Genomic DNA, 21072 nt, shown 5'->3' on the forward strand with positions numbered 1-21072 from the left:
AATTCATAATACTGGTATCCTCATTTTACCTCTATGGAAAATAAGGTACAGAGGAGCTAAGTAATTTGTCCTAGGTCAAACAACTAGTATGATACCGGGGATATATATATGTATATCCTGTGGAAATCAGGACTTAAACGGAGATTTCACACAATACCTCAAAAGGCTTTTTTTTTAAATCTGTAGTCTCTCTTACTTCTTTACTAAACATATGGAATCATATAAAAGATTAATTAGTCCTACTATCAATTACAATTAATTGCCACTAAGTCCTCTGTTGCTTTAAATAACAGCATTCATGTCACAGAAAAGTAAACAATTCTGAAAAACATAGTTTCAGATAAGTATCTATTTTTATGTTTTTATCTTAATAACATATATGTGTATTATAATTCATTATATTAACATATTTTTTTTGCCTGGTAGGGCTGTGTCCAGGGTCGGCTCTCTAAAAAGTTGGTCACTCTACATTAGACTACCAGGAGGAGCTTTTAAAAATACCCAACTGCACGAGGGCTCACTCCTAGAGATTTTGCTACAATCGGTGCGAAGGGGAAGGACTTGGTATTAGCCTTTTTAAAGCCCCTAGCCTATTCTTACGAGAGATTCCAGACCTCCAGGGTAGGCTGGAACGGGTCGGGGCGGGGCCTGGAAGTCACGTGGCCTAGTCAACGCCCTCTGCGGCAGTTGATTGGCTCCGGCCAGGAGCGGGGATTACGAGGGACATGAGCGCCCCGCCCCCTTACTCGCACACTCCCCCCCACCCTCGCCCCACCCCTTACCCCCTACCAGAGAGTTGCGAAGCCTCCGCCGTTCCTAGAAGGTACTCGGGTGGGGACGCTCTGCTCGGCGTGTGCCAGTGATACGGCCGACGGGCACAGGGACCTTCTGCGTCGCGCCTTCAGGTGCGGGTTAGCTGAGAGACTCGGACCTCATTCCGGGTCCGGCCCAGCACCTCGAGAGGGGAGCCCAGCCCCCATGGCAGCCGCAGGTGTATCCTGAGGACTTCCTGGAGGAGGCGACGCGGCTGGAGTCGGAGGCAGCGAGGTTTGGGGAGAAAGGAGCTAGTGTGATGGGAGGATTGGGTGCCGCGGGGGAGCCTCGGTGGCCCCGCCATAGAAGGTGTGAGGGCTGGAGAGACACCCCCCTCCCCCCCGTGCCCTCCCCCCCATTCCCACCCCGATCTTCAGGGCACTTACTGAGCGTCTTCCTGAAGACGCCAATCTCTGAGTATTGAGTATGTTAGGTCTTCATTAGGGAAGAGAGAGTCCGACGAATGAATGGCTGGTTAATACTATTGTTTGCTTTGGTATTGTTATAGATTAACAAATTGGATTATGGGTTCTGACTTCCAAATGCACAATGCTCACAGAAGATAATATAGTTTAGATAATTAAAGGGTCGAGGTCCCTTCCCCTGATCAGGACCGTCTGGGGGGGTGCCTCCTTGCTCAAGAGGCAGGAGCGCTTAGGAACAGTGTTTTTAGGGAACGTGAACGGTGTGTGAGGGACTTTCTTAAAGATGTACTTACATAAAGCAAGGTTCGCCGGTAGCCGGAGAAGCACCGTTAAAAAATGAAGATCCTCCGTATCCCATCATTTGTGTACTCCCTGAGAGAAACAACACCGAATTTACTATATTAAAAAAGAAGCAAAGTGGAGGCCACAGTTTGGGTATGTCCCCTGGCCAACCACCCATAGCTGCGGAACCAAAACTTAAAAACTGTCCTAGTTTCCCCAAAATGCTGGCTCTGTCCTTAAAGGAAACAAGCTTTCTTCATGTCAGGGTGACCTTGCAGCTTCGTAGCCAATCAGCTACAAACGAGTAAACTTGTCCGGTGCTACTCTTCTAAAAGGGATGTCAGTTTCTAGTAACCAGTCCCAATAGAAAACAATGTACTTCCTCATTCATGTGCATGGGAGGAAAATAATTTTCTCTCTACCCTTCTGAGTACTTAATTGAGACCCCCCCCGCAATAAAAGATGAAAACAAACAAGTTTCTTAACATGTATACCTCATGTAAACATGGGAGATACCCAAGGAAAAATGACTAACCCCTGAGATGGCTTAGAATTCAGGCCTAAATACTATCTTCATAGGGAAAGCGGAGGGAGGTTCCATACCTGGAAGAGGCTGAAACGGCAGTTAGGTTAAGTATTAAGTGTTGGTTTGCTGACCTGGGGCTTAGCATGAGTCAGTCCACATAGCTTTCAGGATCTTAGTTCCCCGACCAGGGATGGAACCCAGGCCCCGGCAGTGAAAGCCCCGAGTCCTAACCACTGGACTGCCAGGAAGTTCCCCTGTTGCTTCTTTTTTAAACAGCCGTTTTTTAAGTCCCACAGCTCAGTATTCTAAAGTGGTATATTTTGGGGTGGCTTATTCTGCCACCCCTTCACAGGCTTTATAAACTGAGCGGTAACTGCTGAGAGCCCAAGACTTTCAATTTTGAAGTCTCCTTGTTCACAGTTTGGGTTTTGCTCCATAAAATGTTCGTATCAAGTAAAGTCTTCTGAATTTTCTTTTGACCACAATTAGCTCTTTGTATATCATATGTAGCCTAAAATCTCTAACTGCCCTAAAATCATTTTTACACTATCTGAGCTGATTCTGTGTGATGTAGAAATACATCAAGACCACCCAAAGGAGAACAAGCAAAGGCTCTTCATTCCCTTCATGGCCAAGGGAATTGGCCACCATCACGTGTGTTTGGCAGAGACTCAAAGGCAAGCAGGCGAAGTTTTATAGTGGAAAAGAGGGAAGACTCAAATATGCTGAGTTTGGAGGTGATTGGCTCGGAAAAGCTGGAGGCAGGTTAAATAAAAGAAGCGGAACATCCTATGTGATTGGGTGCGGGAGCATATTTGGCTTTTCCTGTCGGCCCTAGATGGAGGATGGGGGTACATGTCAGAGATAAGCTGGCACTTGTAGACCACGTCCTGATGTAGGGCCTATTGCTGCATTGCTTGTGCTTTGGGTTCCAGGCGGGTTGCTGCAGGTTGCAGGTCAGAGTTCTGTTTTTTCCTACAGTCTGGTCCCTTGGTGCATTGAGTCTCTCAACGAGGTGCTGCAGAATATACTCTAGGGAGGAGGTGAGGGCAGAGCCACAGGTTTCCTTGGATAAAGATCGGAAATTGATTTAGGTTCAGAAATTCCTAACAAAAGTATTCTAGCAGTTGCTTTCATTTTATCACATATTCCAACGCCAAACACAGTGACTTTGTGCTAGCTGAGGTTTGTTGGCCCCATTGGAATTCCCTATCCCAGGGCTGCCTGGTGAGAGAGCTTCAAATCGGGGCTGGCCTTACGTGTTCTCTTGTCCCCTCCTTCAGCTTAGCCTGATGGCCGGGATCCTGCACCACCTCGGAGACCAGGCCACGGAAGCCGTGTTCCTGCCAGTCCTGTGGAAGGTGAGCGGGGCTCCTCCTCCCCTTCCTTGGTGTAGTCTCAGCGCCGGGCGATGGCTTTCACATGGCTTTAACTCCTCTGTTCAGGTCGAGCCATCTTTATCAGCTGGGGGTTTTTCCTTCTTGGAAGGTAGGATGTAAAGAGCTTGAACTTTGGGGCCAGACGCATTCAAATCCGGACTCTGTTTTAGATGTGTTACCTGATCTCTCTGGGCCACGGTTTCCTTATCTGGAAAATGGGCTAATGAGAGTAGCTGTCGCAGAGTTGTGAGGAGTCAATGAAACGGGGCACGTGGAGTATCGGCAGGGTATCTAGTGACATGTGGAGCGCTCTGTAAGTTTGAGCTGTTGTCACCACGGTTGCTCCTTGTTTCTGTCAGTGAGCATTATTGTGTACCTACTGTATACCAGATAGTACTGCCTTTGTGCTGGGAGAGAAGCTCTCACCTAAGGCGCTTACAAGCCATTTGGAGAGGGAGCTATGGAAACAAACTCCTGCAACACAGGATAAATTCTGATCTGTTGGCATCAAAGGGCACACGGGAAGCTTAGTTACTGAACTCGTAACATGATGGAGGGTGATTGTGAGAAGCCGAGTGGAAAAGTGAGGAGACGCGGGAGGAACCATCGCGACATTTGGAAACAACAGTCTTGGACGGGAGGGCGGCGAGAGGGAGTTCGAGGGGCAGCGGTTTGACGCGTTGGCCCAGCGTGTCCGCGTTTGCTGAGGGATCGCAGAGCTCTGTCTGCCTTTCTGGTGGCATCTCCCGCCTTCCCTGACGGCCAGAGGGCCCGCCCGCAGGGGTGTGGACTCCCTTCTGTCCCCGGCCTGTGTGCGTCCTGGGCTCCCTGCCCGCAGGCAGACCCACCTCTGCATCTGCTGAGACTCAGCTCAAAAATCCCCTGTGAAGTCCCTCTGAGGTCCCGCATTAACCCCATCACTCTCCCTTGTGTCCCCACGTGGGCGGAGGGCTGGGCTGGGCTCAGGAGGACAGCTGCAGAAGAGCCAGAGGGCGGGTGTGGGGTGACTGGAGGTGAGTGTGTAGGGTTTTCTTCACAGAAAAGGCCCAGTAAGGGAAGGAGAGGGCGGAAGCGAGAGGGAGCAAGGCACCCGGAGCATCTTTGTGAAGGCAGGAGAGGCGGCAGCAGCCTTGCGGGCTACGGGCAGGAGGGATAGTCTGGGAAGGAACGCGGCTGTGTTGCTCTGCTTCATGACGCCTCACTTCTGACCGTTCTGACGCCAGCTGGGTGCCCGCAATTTAACTCATTCTGACACTGTCCCCCTGGAGTTAGCATCGGACCCACAGGGTAAGGGCTCAGTCCCCGCAGGGCCGCCCCCGCCCCGACCTCAGGCGCCAATCACAAGTGCGGGCTGTCACCTGTGCTTCTGACCCACCGGCTCTAAATTGGGGTTCCCACAACCCACTCCGCGGGTGCCATTGATCTGGTAGAGTGGCTCCCGGAACTCTGAAAACGGTTTACTTAGCAGATCCCTGGTTCATGTAAAAGGCTACAACTCAGGATCAGCCCGACGGAAGAGAGGCGCAGGGCAGGGGGAGTGGGGGAGGGGTGCAGGGCTTTCCTCTCCAGGCAGACACCCCCCAGCACCTCCGTTTCTGCGTTTTTATGGGGGTTCATTACGTAGGCGTGCTGGGTCGAGTCACTGACCTTGGGTGACTGGCTGAACCCCAGCCTGCCCCCGCCCCTCAGGTGCTGGGGGTGAAGGTTCTCACCCTCTCGTCACATGCTTGTTCCCCTGACATCCAGCCCCATCCTTAGGAGTTTTCCGCATTAACATGAACTCAGGTGTGGTTGAGGGATTTGTTATGAGTAACAAGACGTTCCTCTCACCTGTATGGCCCTGGAGCTATTTCAGAAACCGAGGACAAAAGCCCAAATATTAAAAGATGCTCCTCTGTTCCTATCCCTTAGGAAAATCCAAGGGTTTTTAGGAACTCTGTGCCAGAAGTAGGGAGGAAGACCAAATATATATTTCTTATTTAAATCAGAGTATCACAAGGGGGGAAAGGGCAAAGACAGAAGAGTCGTGGTCATTGGATTAAGACTCTGGAGGAGACAGGAGAGAATGGAATCTGGCCCGAGGAGGAGGGGTCACCAAGAGGGAGGGGAGAGGAGGGGTGAGGCCCGATGCAGGGAATGTCTGGGAGCCGGTGGGGAGGCGGGAGGAGGTGAGGGCCATGTGCCCAGGGTGCTGTTTTCTGGGATGTGGCTGGCAGTGCCTCCTGAGAGGAGGGGGTGGGGTGAGCCCCTGTCCTCACAGCCCCCGTCGCCCCCCGTGGACCCCTGGATCGTCACCGTGTTGACTTTCCCCGCTTCCCCACTGGACCCTTCACTCCCTGAAGCGGGGCTGGGGCTCCGTGGGTCGCACAGGCTGTGCCCTTAGCAGCTCTGGGGGCCCCGTTGTCACAGCTTCCATGTGACGTGTCCCCTAGAGTTGAGCAGTGCGCAGCCTGAGGAGCTGGTCCTGTGGGCCCAGCAGGAGCTGTCACCTCTGTGCGATTACTGTCACTGGCGTGTGGCCCGGAGGCCGGTGACTTCTTGGTGCTCAGTAAATGTTTCCTGAAGGAACAGGAGTGATAAAGGGGGAGAAGACCACTGGTGAGGACCATGAGGGCGAGAACTGTGGGGCCACACGAAGGGCCCAGCTAGAAAGCCCCACACGCAGAGAGAACTCTGGGGGTTTGAACCGTTGTATCCCAGCACCTGGGAGCCTCCAGGCGGGTGCAGAGAAGGCAGCGGGCGGCTAGGGCAGGTGAGGGCGTCTGCAGGCAGCTCTGGGGATGGAGGATGTTGGGGATCAGGGGAGGGGGCTTGAGACCCTAACCCTGGAGCCAGGTGTGGGCAGGAGGGAAGAAAGGCCTGTCGTTTGGGAGACTCAGGGTCTGTCTGCAGAGGGGAGCGATGTGAAGCATCTCGGGTGGGGCTGGTATTCCTATTGCCGAAGCCCTTCTGCACGAACACCCTGAACCACAGCGAGTGTGGGGGGCAGATGCCAGGCCTGTCGGCCCCCGGGAGCTGGATACACAGTTGCAGATGGAAACTTATGCCGTGGGCACGGTGCTCAGCGGTCTGCATTTGGCCCCGTGGAGACGCTCTCCACCGTTCCCCACTTTGTCTGCGCCCTGGGAGGCTGGCCTTTATCTTCTCCATCCACGGGCTCCCTTGCTCTTGCTTCGGGTTGGCTTCTGGCAGGGGGATGAGGTGGGGCCCGGAGGCCTGGAGGGGATCGCTGCTGGGGGTTTATCCCTCAGTCCCTCCCCGCTGGGCTGCCCCCCACTCCGGTCTCGCTTCTCCAGCAACTTTCTGGATCCCAGTGTCCCCTCCCGTCCTCCCCCTTCACACCTAGTGGGTAGCGGTGCCCACAACAGCCAGCCCGCGAGCTCCAGCCCGCCTGGTTGGTTCCCGTTAGCCTGTCCATCCCTGTGTCCCATTAGCCTGTCCATCCCTGTGTCCCGTTAGCCTGTCCATCCCTGTGCGAATGGCCCGCACGCTGCCCCGTCCTCAGTGACCTCATGGGAGTGAGCCATCTCTTTCCTGAGAGATCCGGGCAGAAGAAATACAGGATGTGGAAGGTAGGGTTGTGCAGAGCAGGGTCGGCAAACTCACCTGGAGCCGGGAGTAGTTTTATTGGGTCACAGCCACACCCGTTTGCTCTCCTGTTGTCTGTGCTGCGTCTGTGCTACCAGAGCAGAGCTGAGTGACTGCGGCAGAGACCCAACGGCCAGAGAAGCCTCCAGTGTTGACCATCTGTAATAATAATACTGTAGCTCACGAAGTTATTGTAAGAATCGCAGCTGCAGTTAGTCGCTGTGTTTCCAGGGGTTGCTGGCCTTTGAGGACGTGGCTGTGTACTTCACCAGGGAAGAGTGGGACGCACTGCACTGGCCTCAGAAGGCCCTCTACAGAGACGTGATGCTGGACAACTACAGAAACGTGCTCTCCTTGGGTAACGAGTCGGCTTAACATTTCACTTTGAGTGTCTGCACATCTCCTCAGTCTCTTATCTGCAATTCCAGAAGCAGAAAAAGCTCTGAAAACCAGTCGTTTTTTCATAACTCATTTGGCTGTAAGACCCAACCTGAAGTCATCAGGTGGTTCAATCTGATTTTTATCGTACAGGAAGCTATTTATCATCTGCTATTTGTCATCCTTTTTCTCATTTGGTCTCTCTCTCTCTCTCTCTCTCTCTCTATATATATATATATATAGCATCAGAAATATCAGTGTGTTGATTAAGGTTTCAGCTCCAACCCCTGTTGGGGGTGGTGCATAAGAGAAAATATACCCACCAAGGCACCTTCCTGAAATCTGGAAAAATTCTGAGTCATGAAACACATCTGGCCTCAAAGTTTTCAAATGAGGGATTGTGGACAATGAATAGTTTCCTTTTGTTTTAGAGTTCAGAGACGATTAGCCCATTCCCCGCCCCGACCCGAATCCTCCACACCTGTTAAGACTCCTAGGAGCTGAAAAGACTGTGGCCGCTGCAGATTCCAAGTCTAGCATCTTGCTCCCTTGAAGAGTCTTTTTCTTCCTTCTGTCTGAAAATGGTTTCCCTCCTTGTTTACAACATCACTGGGTGCCCAGGAAATGATTCTTCACTGACTTCACTTCTGAACCTTCACAGCTTCCATCTTCCCAGGAGCCTGCCTTTGTCTTACTCCGATGCAGAGTCTCCCTAGGGTGGGAGGTTCCTGGATGAATTTTTCTTTCTGGGGAGTGTTGGCTCCCATGCTGACACTCTTGGCACAGAGTCTTGACCACCTCTTGTGAGACTGTCCACCCACCACTGGATGTTTTACTGTTTATTTTTGTTTTAAAAGCATTACAAGAGCATACTTGAATATATGGAAGATAGAGGAAAGCATAAAGGGAAGGGGAAAACATTCAGGGCTAACACTGTTAATATTTTGGAATATTTCCTTCCTGTTTTTTTTTTCCTGTGAAAAAGCTAGCTGAGCATAGTCTATGTATAATTCTGTAATCCCTTTGAAACTTAACATTATAGTATCAGCATTTTCCCTGTTATTAAAAACCCTCATAAAGCAGAAAATTAAAATCATCTGCATGCCCACTGCCCAGCATTAACCCTGTTAACATTTTGGTTACTTTTATGGATGTATACAGACAGTCCTATTTATGATGGTTCAGCTTAAGATTTTTTCAACTTTACAATGGTGTGAAAGCAATACGCATTCAGTGGCAAGTGCACTTCGAGTTTTTATCTCTTCCTCGGGTAGCGATATGCAGGACCGTTTTCTCTGGTGATGCTGGGCTGAGCCGCAGCTCCCAGACAGCTATGTGATCATGTCATGACGAGGGCAGCCAACCAGTACACTTAAAACCATTCTGTTTCTCACTTTCAGTACAGTATTCATCAAGTTACAACAGATTTTCACCACTTTATTATAAAGTAGGTTTTGTGTTAGATGATCTTGCCCAACTGTGGCGTAATGTAAGTGTTCTTCGCGTGTTTAAGGTCGGTGAGGCTAAGCTATGATGTTCGGGAGGTTAGGTGTAATAAATGCATTTCTGACTTAGGATATTTTCAGTTTAGATTGGGTTTATCAGGAAGTTACCCTTTTGTAAGTAGAGGAAGATCTGTACACACACACACACGCACGCACAGACACACACATGTAGTTTTTAAAAACAAAATTTGGATCATAATTTACATGAGTTTTGTATTCTGCTTTAAAATATCTAGGGAGCATTTTCCTATTTTAAGAAACATTCTTTGAAAAATGTATCAGATGCACTGGGGGGAAAAAGAAATATATATTTTTTTTAATATGAAACTTCAGGGTTTTTTTTTTAATGTATTTTATTTCTTTCTTTATTTTGGCTGTATTGGGTCTTCGTTGCTGCATGCGGGCTTTCTTTAGTTGTGGCTCACGGGCTCTAGAGCACAGGCTCAGTAGTTGTGGCGCACGGGCTTAGTTGCTCCGCGGCATGTGGGACCTTCCTGGACCAGGGCTCGAACCTGTGTCCCCTGCATTGGCAGGCAGATTCTCAACCACTGCGCCACCAGGGAAGCCCAAAAGAAATATTCTTTGAACACATGGATTTTCAGTATCTGCCTAATACTTCTGCCTTCCTCGTATTCATGTGCTACACTTTAACCATTCACCTACTGACATTTAGGCTATATTTCTGAGAGTGAAATTACCACGTCCCAGAGTGTGAATATTGATCAGGCTTTCAGTAAAGATTGTGCCAGGTCCCCTCCGCACCAGCCCTCTCCATTATTGTCCTGATCTCTGCCTGTCACCATCCCCCCACCGCGCAGACCCCACGGGGTAAAATGAGCTCCGAGGCACCTCCTGCTGCTCACTAACCAGCACATCCCATTTACTTCCCCACGAGTAGGATTTCAGTTTCCCAAACCTGAGGTGATCTGTCAGCTGGAGCAGTGGGAAGAGCCGTGGATCCTGGATCTACCGCGAGCTGGGACTAGGAAGGCTTCCGGTAGTGCTTGCCCAGGTGGGTGAGGAGAAGACCCGGCCCTGTGGGGGTCTCGCAGAGGGAGGGACCCCCACTCACCAGGCCCCTCCTGCGCCGATACCGAGCCGGGTGTCTGGCGTCTCTCCTGCTCATTATCCTTCTGCCGCCTGCAGGTGGTGGGTATGATCGTCAGCCCCATTCCCAGGTGAAGAAACTAAGGGGCTGCGATGTCTGTCCCACGGCTAGTAGGTTGATAGTTGGGATTTGACATCAAGTCTGCAAAGCTCATCCTCTTTCTACTGCAGTTAAAGTGCTTCTCTGAGGCAGCCGGCCTGGTGTTTTCTGACAGCTCTCGTGCCATCCTAGATACTCCTTTTTTCTACCCTCATCACTTACCCTTCCTCTATACTTGCTCTTGTTCCCTTGCTCTCATTTTGTTTTCCAGATTCTCTCGGTGTTTACTGATGTTCCTTTTTCCTACGTACTATGTCCTGATTGCTGCTTCTACCCGTTTTCACATCCCTCCCTCCACGGTTTCACAGCCTCAGCACCGCTGACGGTTTAGGCTGTTTAACTCTTTGCGGTGAGGGCCGTCCTGGGCCCTGTGGGATGTCTGGCAGCATCCTTGGCCTCCACCCACTAGGTTCCAGCAACACCATCCCTGGTTGAAAAACCACTGCTCTAGTCCATTGGTTTTGTACTTAATTTCTCTCTGGTTTCCTTTCTATTCTATCTTATACACTTCCTCCATTTTTAAGAAGTTTTTCCCAGAATTACTAAAAACATGCTTCTCTAGAAAGTACAAGATGCTGCCTCTCTCCTAGTTATGTGACACTGCTGGGTACTGAGAGTAAGTTGTTATCCCACTAATGGTGATGGATTTATTCAAGTCTCACATTCTCTGACATACACTCTTGTGCACATTTTAGCTGGTTAGCTGATGTCAAGAGCTCTTTCTGATATGAAAGCTGTGGGTCCTATGGAAGGAAATCAGAATACTGGCCTCCGTAGTATGATGATGTAACTAGGTGAGCACTTCTTAGCCTCGTTTGAGTCTCTCGTATCACAAACTTCCTGGCTTCTTTCCTTTTTTTTCCTTCTATGGCGGTCAGGTCATTTATATACTTTCTTTTTTTTGGCTAGGTCCTGAAGCCAGATTCAAGATGAAAGAGCTAACTCCAAAACAGAACATTTCTGAAGATTTAGAGTCATGTAAGACGTCACTGGTAAAGCAGAAAATGGCCAGGAAACCCTTAGAAAAGTTACTTGAATGTAACAAATTTGTGGACATTTACCGACTTTCACTCCCTACTATTGGTGATGAATGCTGTAAGGACTTCCTTCAAAACCTTAACCTTACTCAAGATCGGAAAGCTCAGGCAAGGACGAAGCAGGGCAAATATGATGAGTATGGAAAACCCTTCCATCAGAGATCACTGCTTTTGAGGCATAAGCGAATTCTTACAAATGCAAAATCTTATGAATGCAGCGAATGTGGAAGAGCCTTCCAGCGTCAGGCAAATTTTGTTCGACATCAAAGAATTCACAGTTCAGAGGATCCCTTTGAGTGCGACATATGTGGGCAGGCCTTCAAACAGAAGTCTGCTCTGATTGTCCACAAACAGTGTCACTCACAAAAAAAGCCATATAAATGTCCTGACTGTGGAAAGTGTTTCCGTCAGATGGCGTATCTTGTTGAACACAGGAGGATCCATACCAAAGAAAAACCCTATAAATGTAGCGAATGTGAAAGAACATTTAGTCAGAATTCAACGCTTATTCGACATCAGTTAATCCACAGTGGAGAGAAACCCCATAAATGCATTGAATGTGGAAAAGCCTTTGGCCGGCATTCAACCCTTATGAGCCATCGACAAATTCACAATAAACAGAACACTCATAAATGCAGTGAATGTGGTGAATCCTTTGGTCGGAATGTAGATCTCATTCAGCATCAAAGAATCCATACCAAGGAGGAATTCTTTGAATGTAGAGAATGTGGGAAAACTTTTAGTTTTAAGGCAAATCTTCATCGACATGAGGTCATTCATACTGGAGAGAGACCCTACAGATGTGACAAATGTGGAAAATCTTTCAGCTGGCGCACAAGCTTTATTAAGCATCAGGGTACTCACAGAGAGCAGATACCTATGTGATAGTAACCAGAAAAGCTACCATTTAAAGACCAGAACTTAACCACTCTTGCAAGTATGTGTAACTCAATTGTTTTATGAAAATTAATAAACAGGAACTGAAATGGTTTTTCTGTGGGGACCCTCTCTTCCTAGCTAACCTTCTTGCTACAGTCAAGAATTACTTAATAGAGGACTTCCCTGGCCGTCCAGTGGTTAGGACTCTGCACTTCCAACACAGGGGGCATGGGTTCGGTCCCTGGTCAGGGAACTAAGATCCCACATGCCGTGCAGCACAGCCAAAAAAAAAAACAATAAAACTGGATTTAAATCAAAAAAAAAAAAAAAGAATTACTTAATAGAAATGTCATAGGCTGTCGTGTCCAGTCTCCCTGGGTCCCCTTTACCTTCATTTCCCTGAGTTAAGTCAAGGCAGATGGAAGGCTTAGGAGTTTTACTCTGTGGTCCCCCAGGCTGGAGACCATTTTCTGGATCGTGAACGATCTAAGAATGCCTTTCTTGGTTTCATACTGAAAAATCACCTGAGATTGTATAGACGTTTTAAAAATAAAGTAAGGGCTACCCATTAGTACTACTGAGATATTAAGAATTACCGAAATTTACCCAGAAACTAAAATTAGTGTGCTACTGGGTTCTACTGAGAGTTCGAAGTCAGTGTTCAGAGCAGATGCTTGTTAGTGCCCCGCCCCACCCCCCACCCCCCCCACAGCACCGGCCTTGCCCCTGCCGTGTGCTCATCCCACTTGCACTATCTGTGTCTCTTGGGCTGCGGGCTTTTTCGAAAACCACGAAAGACCACTGCTCTGGGGGCAGCCCTCAACCACGCTTGATGGGATTCTGACGAATACCAGATCTCCCTCTCCCCTAGGGTGGAACATCTGTGAAGCATGTGTTTCACACTGTTTTCAGAGTCTTTCCATGGGATGACGCACATTCCCTCTCCGTGGTAGCTGCTTTCTTAGCTGTCTGCCCTTCTCTGTGTCCCTTCTAACTCCCCTACCCGTATTTCAACACCTCTTCTCCCCACGAGTAAATTGCTGCTGTTAGACCCTCTCATGTTAATCAAATCCCTTGATTTTATTATTTTCTGGTCCTTACCAAGTTCCATGATTTCTTACCCAGCACATAAAAACAAAGTTCTATTAGGAATGAGAAGAAAGCAAGTGGCACCCCATAAAATGAAGGAACCTTCAGCTTTGCAGGAGGAAAATAATAAGTGTTAGATTATACACTGGGTTCGGTATCAGTACTTTTGTACCAAGCGGCAGGAATTGGCTGGAAGGAAAGGCTGCCAAACTGTATTTCCCCGAACGAAATTAAGAAGTCAAGGCCTGACAAGAGGAAGTAAGCCAATGAGAGAGAATTCTTGCTCACAACCACCTTTGGAGTTGGGGACCTGTGAAAGCAGATCCAGGCTTGAGTACACAGTCTGGCTCAGGCTACTGAATCTATCTTGTGTAGATGATGTACATGCTTCCAGCTTTTCAGAAAGAGAGAGGGTACAGCTAAGGATCCAGAGGTAACATGGAAATGCCTGCCTTCAGCCACATCTGTCCCAAGGAGGAGAAAAGAGCTGCACTCTTCAATATGGCGGCCACTAGCCATATGAGCCTATTTAAATTAAAATTTTAAAAAGTTAAAAACCGTCCTCAAATCAAAAGCCACATTTCAAGATCAGCACAATGACAGAACATTCCCGTCATCCCAGGCTTACTGGACAGCCTTGCTGGAGACACCCTAAGGACTTCTTATGGAGGCACAAGGGAGCTTGTATTTGGTGCCACTTCCTTCTCTACAACTAAATTAAATGGCCTTCCTTTCCCTTTATAAATGGCCCCTATAAAATGTTTTATTTGCTGAAAATATTTTTTTCAGTAGAATTCCTGGGACACAAAGGAGGGGAGGTGTGGGGCTGGTCTGGAAGCCTTGCTGAACTAACTTGCCTTGGGAGAAAGGGGTCCCCAGCTCAAGAGTGCCGGCGTGCAGGGCAGGCTTCCTGCCTTCCCCAGAGGCTGGACGGTCACCAGGCCGGGAGCACAGATCAGCGATGTCATCGTCAGTGTATGGTCATGTCTGTCAATATTTAGCAGTAGGGCAGAGGCTCCGAACTAGCCCTCCAGGGAAGGTAATGGAGAAGAAACGCTCAAGTTTTGGCTTTTCTATTTAGCTAATGGGCTGGACCCACTGTCCATGCCTGGCCACACAGGGCAACCATTAGCTCATACTGCAAAGGGCAGAAGAGTCTAGAATACTCCACTGGACTAGAAAAGGTGCACCTTTTTTTGACAAGACCAGTGAAGCTTTTTACACCATATTTAAATCAAGATGAAAAATAAATAATACAAATGTTATTTCCTTCTTTAGCTAATAATGCTAAACTATAAAAAAACAGACTGTTAAAACTCAAATGACTAAAAATAAGATATAAAAATTGTTCAGTTCTTTCATTTTCTCCTCTTTACACATTTGGATTACAGTTCATTAAAATGTCACGTAACATGGTCATATGACTAGTATGCAGCTCACACCTTTGACAACACCTGTGTGGGTCTAGATCTTGTGCAAGTTCACACTCAACTGTAGCTTTTATCAAGGTGGCTTCTCTTTCTGCCAACATTTCTTAGCTGGTAGAAAGGAGGGGAAGCATAAAGGAAAATACTACATGAAATTCTACAGTTTAGAATAAAATAGTAATAGATGACTTCCTGTCAAAACATACATTTTCAGGTAAGTTCTTAGATTTTTTTCAAGTAAATTTATGGTCAGTTATTTGTATCATTATCATAAATGGATATTTCCCCCACTTCCATTTCCAAGTGCATATTGCCAATATAAATGACTCAGTAGTGATACTGTTATTCTGAAATAATTTCCAAATTGCAAAAATAATACAGAGAATCCTTTACACCATCTACCCAGATTTACCAAATTTAACATTTTTCCAAGTCTGTCTCTCGAACTAATTTACAGCAGTTTGAATAAACTGGATCTATTTATATACAGAAACATAAATCAAACAAAAATGGCAAATCAAGTTCCAACATGACAGAATACAATATGTCTGCATAAAATTTTAAATCCTGCAACACTACATATATCGTTTATGGATACAAGATCTTGTGGTATAAAATGGGGAAAAGAAGGACACAATTTCAGTATAGTTATTCCTTCTGATGAGGGGAAGGAATGGGAGTCTTTACAGTACATATTATTTTATTTCTTAAAATGATATGAGGGATTTCCCTGGTGGTGCAGTGGATAAGACTCCGCACTCCCAATGCAGGGGGTACGGGTTCGATACCTGGTCAGGGAACTAGATCCCACATGTGTGCCGCAACTAAGAGTTCACATGCCACAACGAAGGACCCCGTGTGCTGCAACTAAGGAGCTGGCAAGCCACAACTAAGAAGCCCGTGAGCCACAACTAAGGAGCCCACCTGCCACAACTAAGACCCGGTGCAACCAAATAAATAAATAAATATATTTTTTAAAAAGATATGAAGCAATTATGTTAAGAATTGATTAATCTGGTGCATATGTGAATGTTCTTTAAAATCAATCTCTATTGTCTATACTTGTCCGTATGTTAGCAATATTTTACAGTAAACTTGTCCATGTTTATTGTGAAATAATACCATAATTCAAAAGTATCTGAGGATATATGACAGTAAATGATAATAAAAAGAACACCCATGCATCCTCATACTAGGTAAGAAATAGATCATTTTCAGAATCACAAAAGCCTCTTATATTCTGTCCAATCTTCTCTCCCTCCCTCTTCACCAAAGGTTAACAAACACTCTGAGTTTTATGTTAATCATTCCCTTGTATTATGTAGACGTACCACCTATCTATTTATGTCTGGATGATGTATTACTTAGTTCTGCTTTTTCAGAACTTTACATACATGGAGTCATACTCTTATTCTTTCACTGCACATGTGTTTCGAGAATCATGCATCTTTCTGTGTAGCTGTGGTTCAACCACATTCACTGACAAGAAGTATCCCACTGCAGGAATACAGCACAATTTATGAATCTATTCTTTTGTTGATGGGTTTTCAGGATGTTTCCAGTTTGGGGCTTTTATAAAACAGCATGTCAACATGCCTCTTGGTTCCCTGTGAAAAGACCTAGAAATAAGATATATACATGTTCAACTTTAAGAAGTATGGCCAGGGACTTCCCTGGCGTTCCAGTGGTTAAGACTCCACGCTTCCAATGCAGGGGGCACAGGTTCGATCCCTGGTTGGGGAACTAAGATCCCACATGCCATGTGGCATGGCCAAAAAAAAAAAAAAAAAGAAGTATGGCCAAACTGTTTTCCCTAATAAATGTAACAACTTACACACTCAACAGCAGATGAGAGCTTCCACTATTCTATATCTTTATCGGTACTTGGTACTGACAGATTTTGAAAGATTTGATAATCTTTTGTGAAATCGTATCCAATTGTGGTTTAATTTGCATTTCTCTTATTACTAATGTAGTTGAGCATCTTTTCATCTTCCTGGGCTGTGCTTCCCATTTTGTTTGTCTTTTCCTAATATAGTGTAGTTGTAGTTGAATTTATCAATCTTCTACAGTTAGTAATTTTTGAGTCTTGTTGCAGATTGCTACCAGTTTATCAAAAATTTGTTTGTCTCCTTCCTAGACACACAGCTAGACTACACTTTGCAGCTTGTATTGTTAAATGCAGCTAGGTGACCGAGTTCTAACCAATGGACTATAGTGAGGATGATGTGTGCCACTTCTTGGTTTGGCCCATAAAGCCCTCTCACACGTCCGTGTTCTCTTCTCCAGTTGACTAGGTTAGAAAATCCCCAAGGAGGTCTCAGAAGCCACGTCTGAAGATGCCAGGGCTGCCATCAGATTGACTGCTCAGAGGACAGCCTTCCTGTCAGTCATGTATATCTGCCTTAACACTGTTACAGGAGTAAAAAGTAAACTTCTAGGGGCTTCCCTGGTGGTCCAGCGGTAAAGAATCCGCCTTCCAACGCAGGGGACGCAGGTTCGAGCCCTGGTTGGGGAACTAAGATCCCACATGCCACGGGGCAACTAAGCCCACGCAACAGCAAAAGAGCCTGATTGCCGCAAACTACAGAGCCCATGAGCCCTGGAGACCTTGCGCCACAGCTAGAGAGAAGCCCGCACTACAACGAAAGATCCCACACACCTCAACAAAGACCCCCACATGCCGCAACGAAGACCCAATGCAGCCCCCAAAATAAAATAGACAAATAAAATAAATAAATATTTTAAAAATTCATTAAAAAAAGAAAAACTGCTATTGTGTTTGAGCAGCTAGACCTCTGTAGGTCTACTTGTTAGAGCTGTTATCATTAAACTGACTTAATACATGTTTAAGATATTCTTCATTAAATCTGAGATTAGAACAATACCTCCTGCATTTTCTTTTCCAAAAGAACTGAAGAATTTCAACAAAGAACTGGATGGATTATTGGGCTGTAACCAAAAGCTAAGCGATATAGTCTGGCAAGTGGCGCTCGGACAATTAAACATCATTAAAATGGGGGGCCCAATTATGATAAGCCCTTTGCTCACCAAAAAGAATCCAGCGTGGGTTCTGAAGGGGACAGGATGCCAAGACAGATGTTCTAGTCCAATCATTCAAAGTGGCAGTGCAATCTCTGCTCACCAAGATGAATGGCCACGGAGGCCCCCAAGCCATGCTGTGATCATCCAATGATCCCACATCCACTGTGACACCTGCTGGGGCAATAGCGGTTACCGCAGACTGTTCAGAATCCCGCCAGAAGGTAAGCTTGTGAGAAGCAAGGGCTCACCCGCTCCACCTCGGCTGACTCCACCGCACCTGCCTGGTAGACAGCCCCACCCCGAACCCTCGCTCGGAACCACAGATGCTTGTTACACTGCTGGGGTTACTGCGAGGACACAGACCCTGCCCCTGCAGTTCCCACCCCAGAGGCCCCAGGAGCTTCCCTTTTACCTCTGTGCCATTGTCCTGGAGACTCTGAAGTTCCAAGCAGGAACTAGGACCTTCCAGAATAGAGCTCAGAAATTTTATAAACAAAGATGAGCTAAGACAATAGATTTAAATGACGTTATAACTCCTCTCCCAGTTCCCATCAGGTCTTCTATCACTTTGTTAACAAAAATCTAGATTTACCATTTTGCAAGGCGCTGTGCTAGGTGCTATGGGAAAATACAGAGAGTGACAAGATAGTTCCCAACTGTTCTGGACTGAATTGTGTGCCCCTCGCAAAATCCATGCACTGGAAGCCCTAACCCCCAGTGTGACTGTATTTGGAGACAGAGCACTTAAGGAGGTGACTAAGGTTAAATAAGGTCATAAGGGTGGGGTCCTCAAGGATAGGACTGGTGTCCTTATAAGAAGAGGAAAGAGACACCAGGAGTGCACAGGCCACAGTGAGAAGTCAGCCGTAGGCAAGCCCAGGAGAGGGCTCAGAGAAACCGACCCTGTGGACACCTTAGAAAACGCTAGTGTCTTGTTTTGTCTCCAATTCCTTTCCTAATCGATCTCATCATTTAGGTTAAGTCAAAGCACAAAGCTGGGCTGGGAGTGGGTGAGGGAAACGTGGGAGAGGGGCATCTCCCCACATCCTGCCGGGGGTAGTAACTACGCATCTCTTGTCCCCTACGCTACCCGCAGCCGGCAACTCCGAGTCCCGGGGACGGTGCGGGAACCAAGAACCTGCAGACGATACAACAACCTGTAGAACAAATAGAACGAGTTCCGGAAAGCTTACCGGAAGCCCGTCACGGTTCCGACCCCCCGGAACTCCACCCCTATTGGTGTTCTCTAGGAATCTAGGAGGTCTCGCTGTCTCGGTGGTTCCTCTATAAATCTAGGGAATTTAACCCCCTCCTCAGTTGAGGAAAAAGACCAAGATTTAGCGGCACGTCCTCACTAATGGGAAAGAAGTAAGGAATTGATGGGGAATCTAGCCTCCTGGGTGGAAGGTGCAGGTCACAAGTTTTGAGAACTAGCACATGGGTGTCTCTTTCTAATTGTTCCTTCTGCAGGGAAAGGACTCCAAGCTGATGACATTGACCTGGTCGCACTCAGATGGCTCTGATACTTTTGTGAAAACAACAACAAAAAATTGATAGAATCAATCACAGGCTTCCTCCCAGCCCCAATACCGTAGCAAAAATTTCTGTAGAATTCAACCAACGTGCTCCGGGCACGCATTTACTGATGTGATTGGAATGCAGATTCTACTGTCCTGTTCCTTTTCTGCCTTTAGTCCTTTACAACATTTTAATGTTAAAAAACGATAACAAAACAGCGTCTTGAGCAAACAGATTTTGCTCTAACTTGCCGCAAAATTGAGGAAACAAAATACATGACCCTAACGTTTTGTTTCCCTTTTCTTTCAGAGGTTTAGAAGGTAAGGTGATGATGGATGTGATGAGTGAAAGGCAGAAAAGAACCTGACAGTCGAATGTTCAAATCATAAAACTCTTCTAACTTTTTTCTGCAACCAGGAGATGTAAGACCCCAGATCACCATAGTTTTCAGCTCACTAAGAAGTTTCTGGCAATCAGAGCTGTTTTTAAATGGAAGAGGCTGCTCTGGGAAGCAACGAGCTCCCCATCAGTGGAAGGATTTCATGCAGAAACTGGATAATCAGATGCCAGGAAATGTTTTCTCCAGCTCAACAAAGTAATTATGCACTTGGTGCCTGCACACACCTACAATTGAATGGCGATTCCTCCATTGGGTGGGAGGAATGATCAAACCCTTTACAATTCTAAGATTCTATTACTGTATGATTTTATCATATCTTGGATCAAAACTGTCTTTCACACAAACTGACAAGAACAGCGTTTCATCACTTAGTAATGTTTGATGTTTAATCATCTAAGACATAGTAGAGTTTGGTGCTTAAGAGCTTAGCTTTTGGAGACAAAGTGATCTTGGTTCAAATGCTCGTTCTGCCACTCATTGGCTGTGTGACCTTGGGCAAGTGAATTAACTATTCTGAACCTCAAGTTTTTCCCAACTGTAAAATGAGGGCGCTAAAAAGTGAAACCACCTCATAATGTGAGGATTAAGTGAGGTGATCCACATAAAGCACTAAGCATGATGTTTAGAACACAGTAAATGCTCAACAGACACTAACACCAGGCTTTACTGAAGTTGTCATTCTCATTCAAGTCCTATAACACCTTTAAGTCTTAATCACCTGTAACTCTGTAATTGTTTGCAGGCAACAAGAGTCTCCTTAAATGCTACCAATGAGGCCCTCTGACACTCACAGGTTGCATTAAGTTGGTGGGTATTTGTGCTGTGTCATTTTCTCTCTTCAAGCAATCAGTGGCCTTCAGCAAGAGCCACTCGATTCCATAATCCTTACATTATTTTCATTTTGTTCCCCAAACCTTACCCAAGTCAGTGCATCCACTTCTACCTGAATTCCATCCCAGTTCACCAAAGTGAATGTCTCCCAATTGAATGGCCGCCACACGCCAGAAACTACCAGTGCCCTGCCCACCATCAGTGATGCGGTCCTCGTTGCCTCATGGTGAGTGGCCAGCTCCACAGTCCATTCTTACAGGACCACTCATGGTGCCACACATCAGATCAGGTTCCCTAAAGCAGAGCCTGAGACAAGGATTCAGAGTCATGTGATTTGTTCAGGGCATGGAGGGGATGAGGGGACGGTACATGAGCATGGATGTAGTCTAATAAAGTCTAGCCTCAGCCTGATCCACAGTGGGTGGGTCTGAAGCATAAACTGCACCAGTTTCCCACCTTGAGGCATGTGAATCAGCCCTTTGTACCCCCATATCAATCCGTCATTGGCTGGGGGGTGGGGAGGACAGCTCCTGGATGGGGCAGCTCTGACCACCTGAGGGCAATTCCCTCAGAGTCTCCGGAGAACAGGGTGAGCTGTGAGCACTTGGCAGACAAAACTCAGAGCAGCTGGGGGATGGATATGGCAGCCTGGTAAAGGGGATCTGGACCAGGTACCAGTGTACAGCACACACAGTCAACAAGTATTTATTGGGTGTTTATTGTAAGCCAGTCAGCAGAAGCAG

General features: G+C 47.0%; 1 protein-coding gene and 1 long non-coding RNA gene across 5 annotated transcripts; one reads left to right on the forward strand and one right to left on the reverse strand.

The window, feature by feature from the left end:
* Nucleotides 1-804: 804 nt before the first annotated feature.
* On the forward strand, nt 805-12131 carry ZNF789 (zinc finger protein 789). 4 transcript variants are annotated; one of them, XM_082431962.1, is made up of 5 exons: nt 805-1122; nt 3330-3407; nt 7245-7371; nt 9795-9908; nt 11013-12131. In XM_082431962.1, the coding sequence occupies exons 2-5, from the start codon at nt 3339-3341 to the stop codon at nt 12023-12025; spliced, it is 1323 nt and encodes a 440-aa protein (XP_082288088.1). In that variant the 5' UTR covers nt 805-1122; nt 3330-3338; the 3' UTR covers nt 12026-12131. The 4 variants fall into 4 exon arrangements, with proteins under 4 accessions (XP_082288088.1, XP_082288087.1, XP_082288089.1 ...); XM_082431961.1 differs by having other exon boundaries at nt 805-1047; XM_082431963.1 differs by having other exon boundaries at nt 805-905.
* Nucleotides 7379-18762, reverse strand: LOC309646031. The gene is made up of 5 exons (XR_014255173.1): nt 18732-18762; nt 17993-18042; nt 17587-17751; nt 13561-14646; nt 7379-8103 (listed from the first exon to the last, which is right to left on the reverse strand). It is a non-coding gene; the product is annotated as an uncharacterized lncRNA (long non-coding RNA).
* Between the last annotated feature and the right edge of the window lie 2310 nt (nt 18763-21072).

The sequence above is a fragment of the Balaenoptera physalus genome (assembly GCF_965194825.1).
Source record: "Balaenoptera physalus genome assembly, chromosome: 16".
NCBI classification, from domain to species: domain Eukaryota; kingdom Metazoa; phylum Chordata; class Mammalia; order Artiodactyla; family Balaenopteridae; genus Balaenoptera; species Balaenoptera physalus.

Bases quoted from the DNA above. Each gene is read 5' to 3' on its own strand.
- ZNF789 (XM_082431962.1), top strand. From the start codon at position 3,339: ATGGCCGGGATCCTGCACCACCTCGGAGACCAGGCCACGGAAGCCGTG. The intron at 3,408-7,244 runs GTGAGCGGGGCT...CTGTGTTTCCAG, and splicing joins TCCTGCCAGTCCTGTGGAAG to GGGTTGCTGGCCTTTGAGGA. The intron at 9,909-11,012 runs GTGGGTGAGGAG...TTTTTTGGCTAG, and splicing joins TTCCGGTAGTGCTTGCCCAG to GTCCTGAAGCCAGATTCAAG.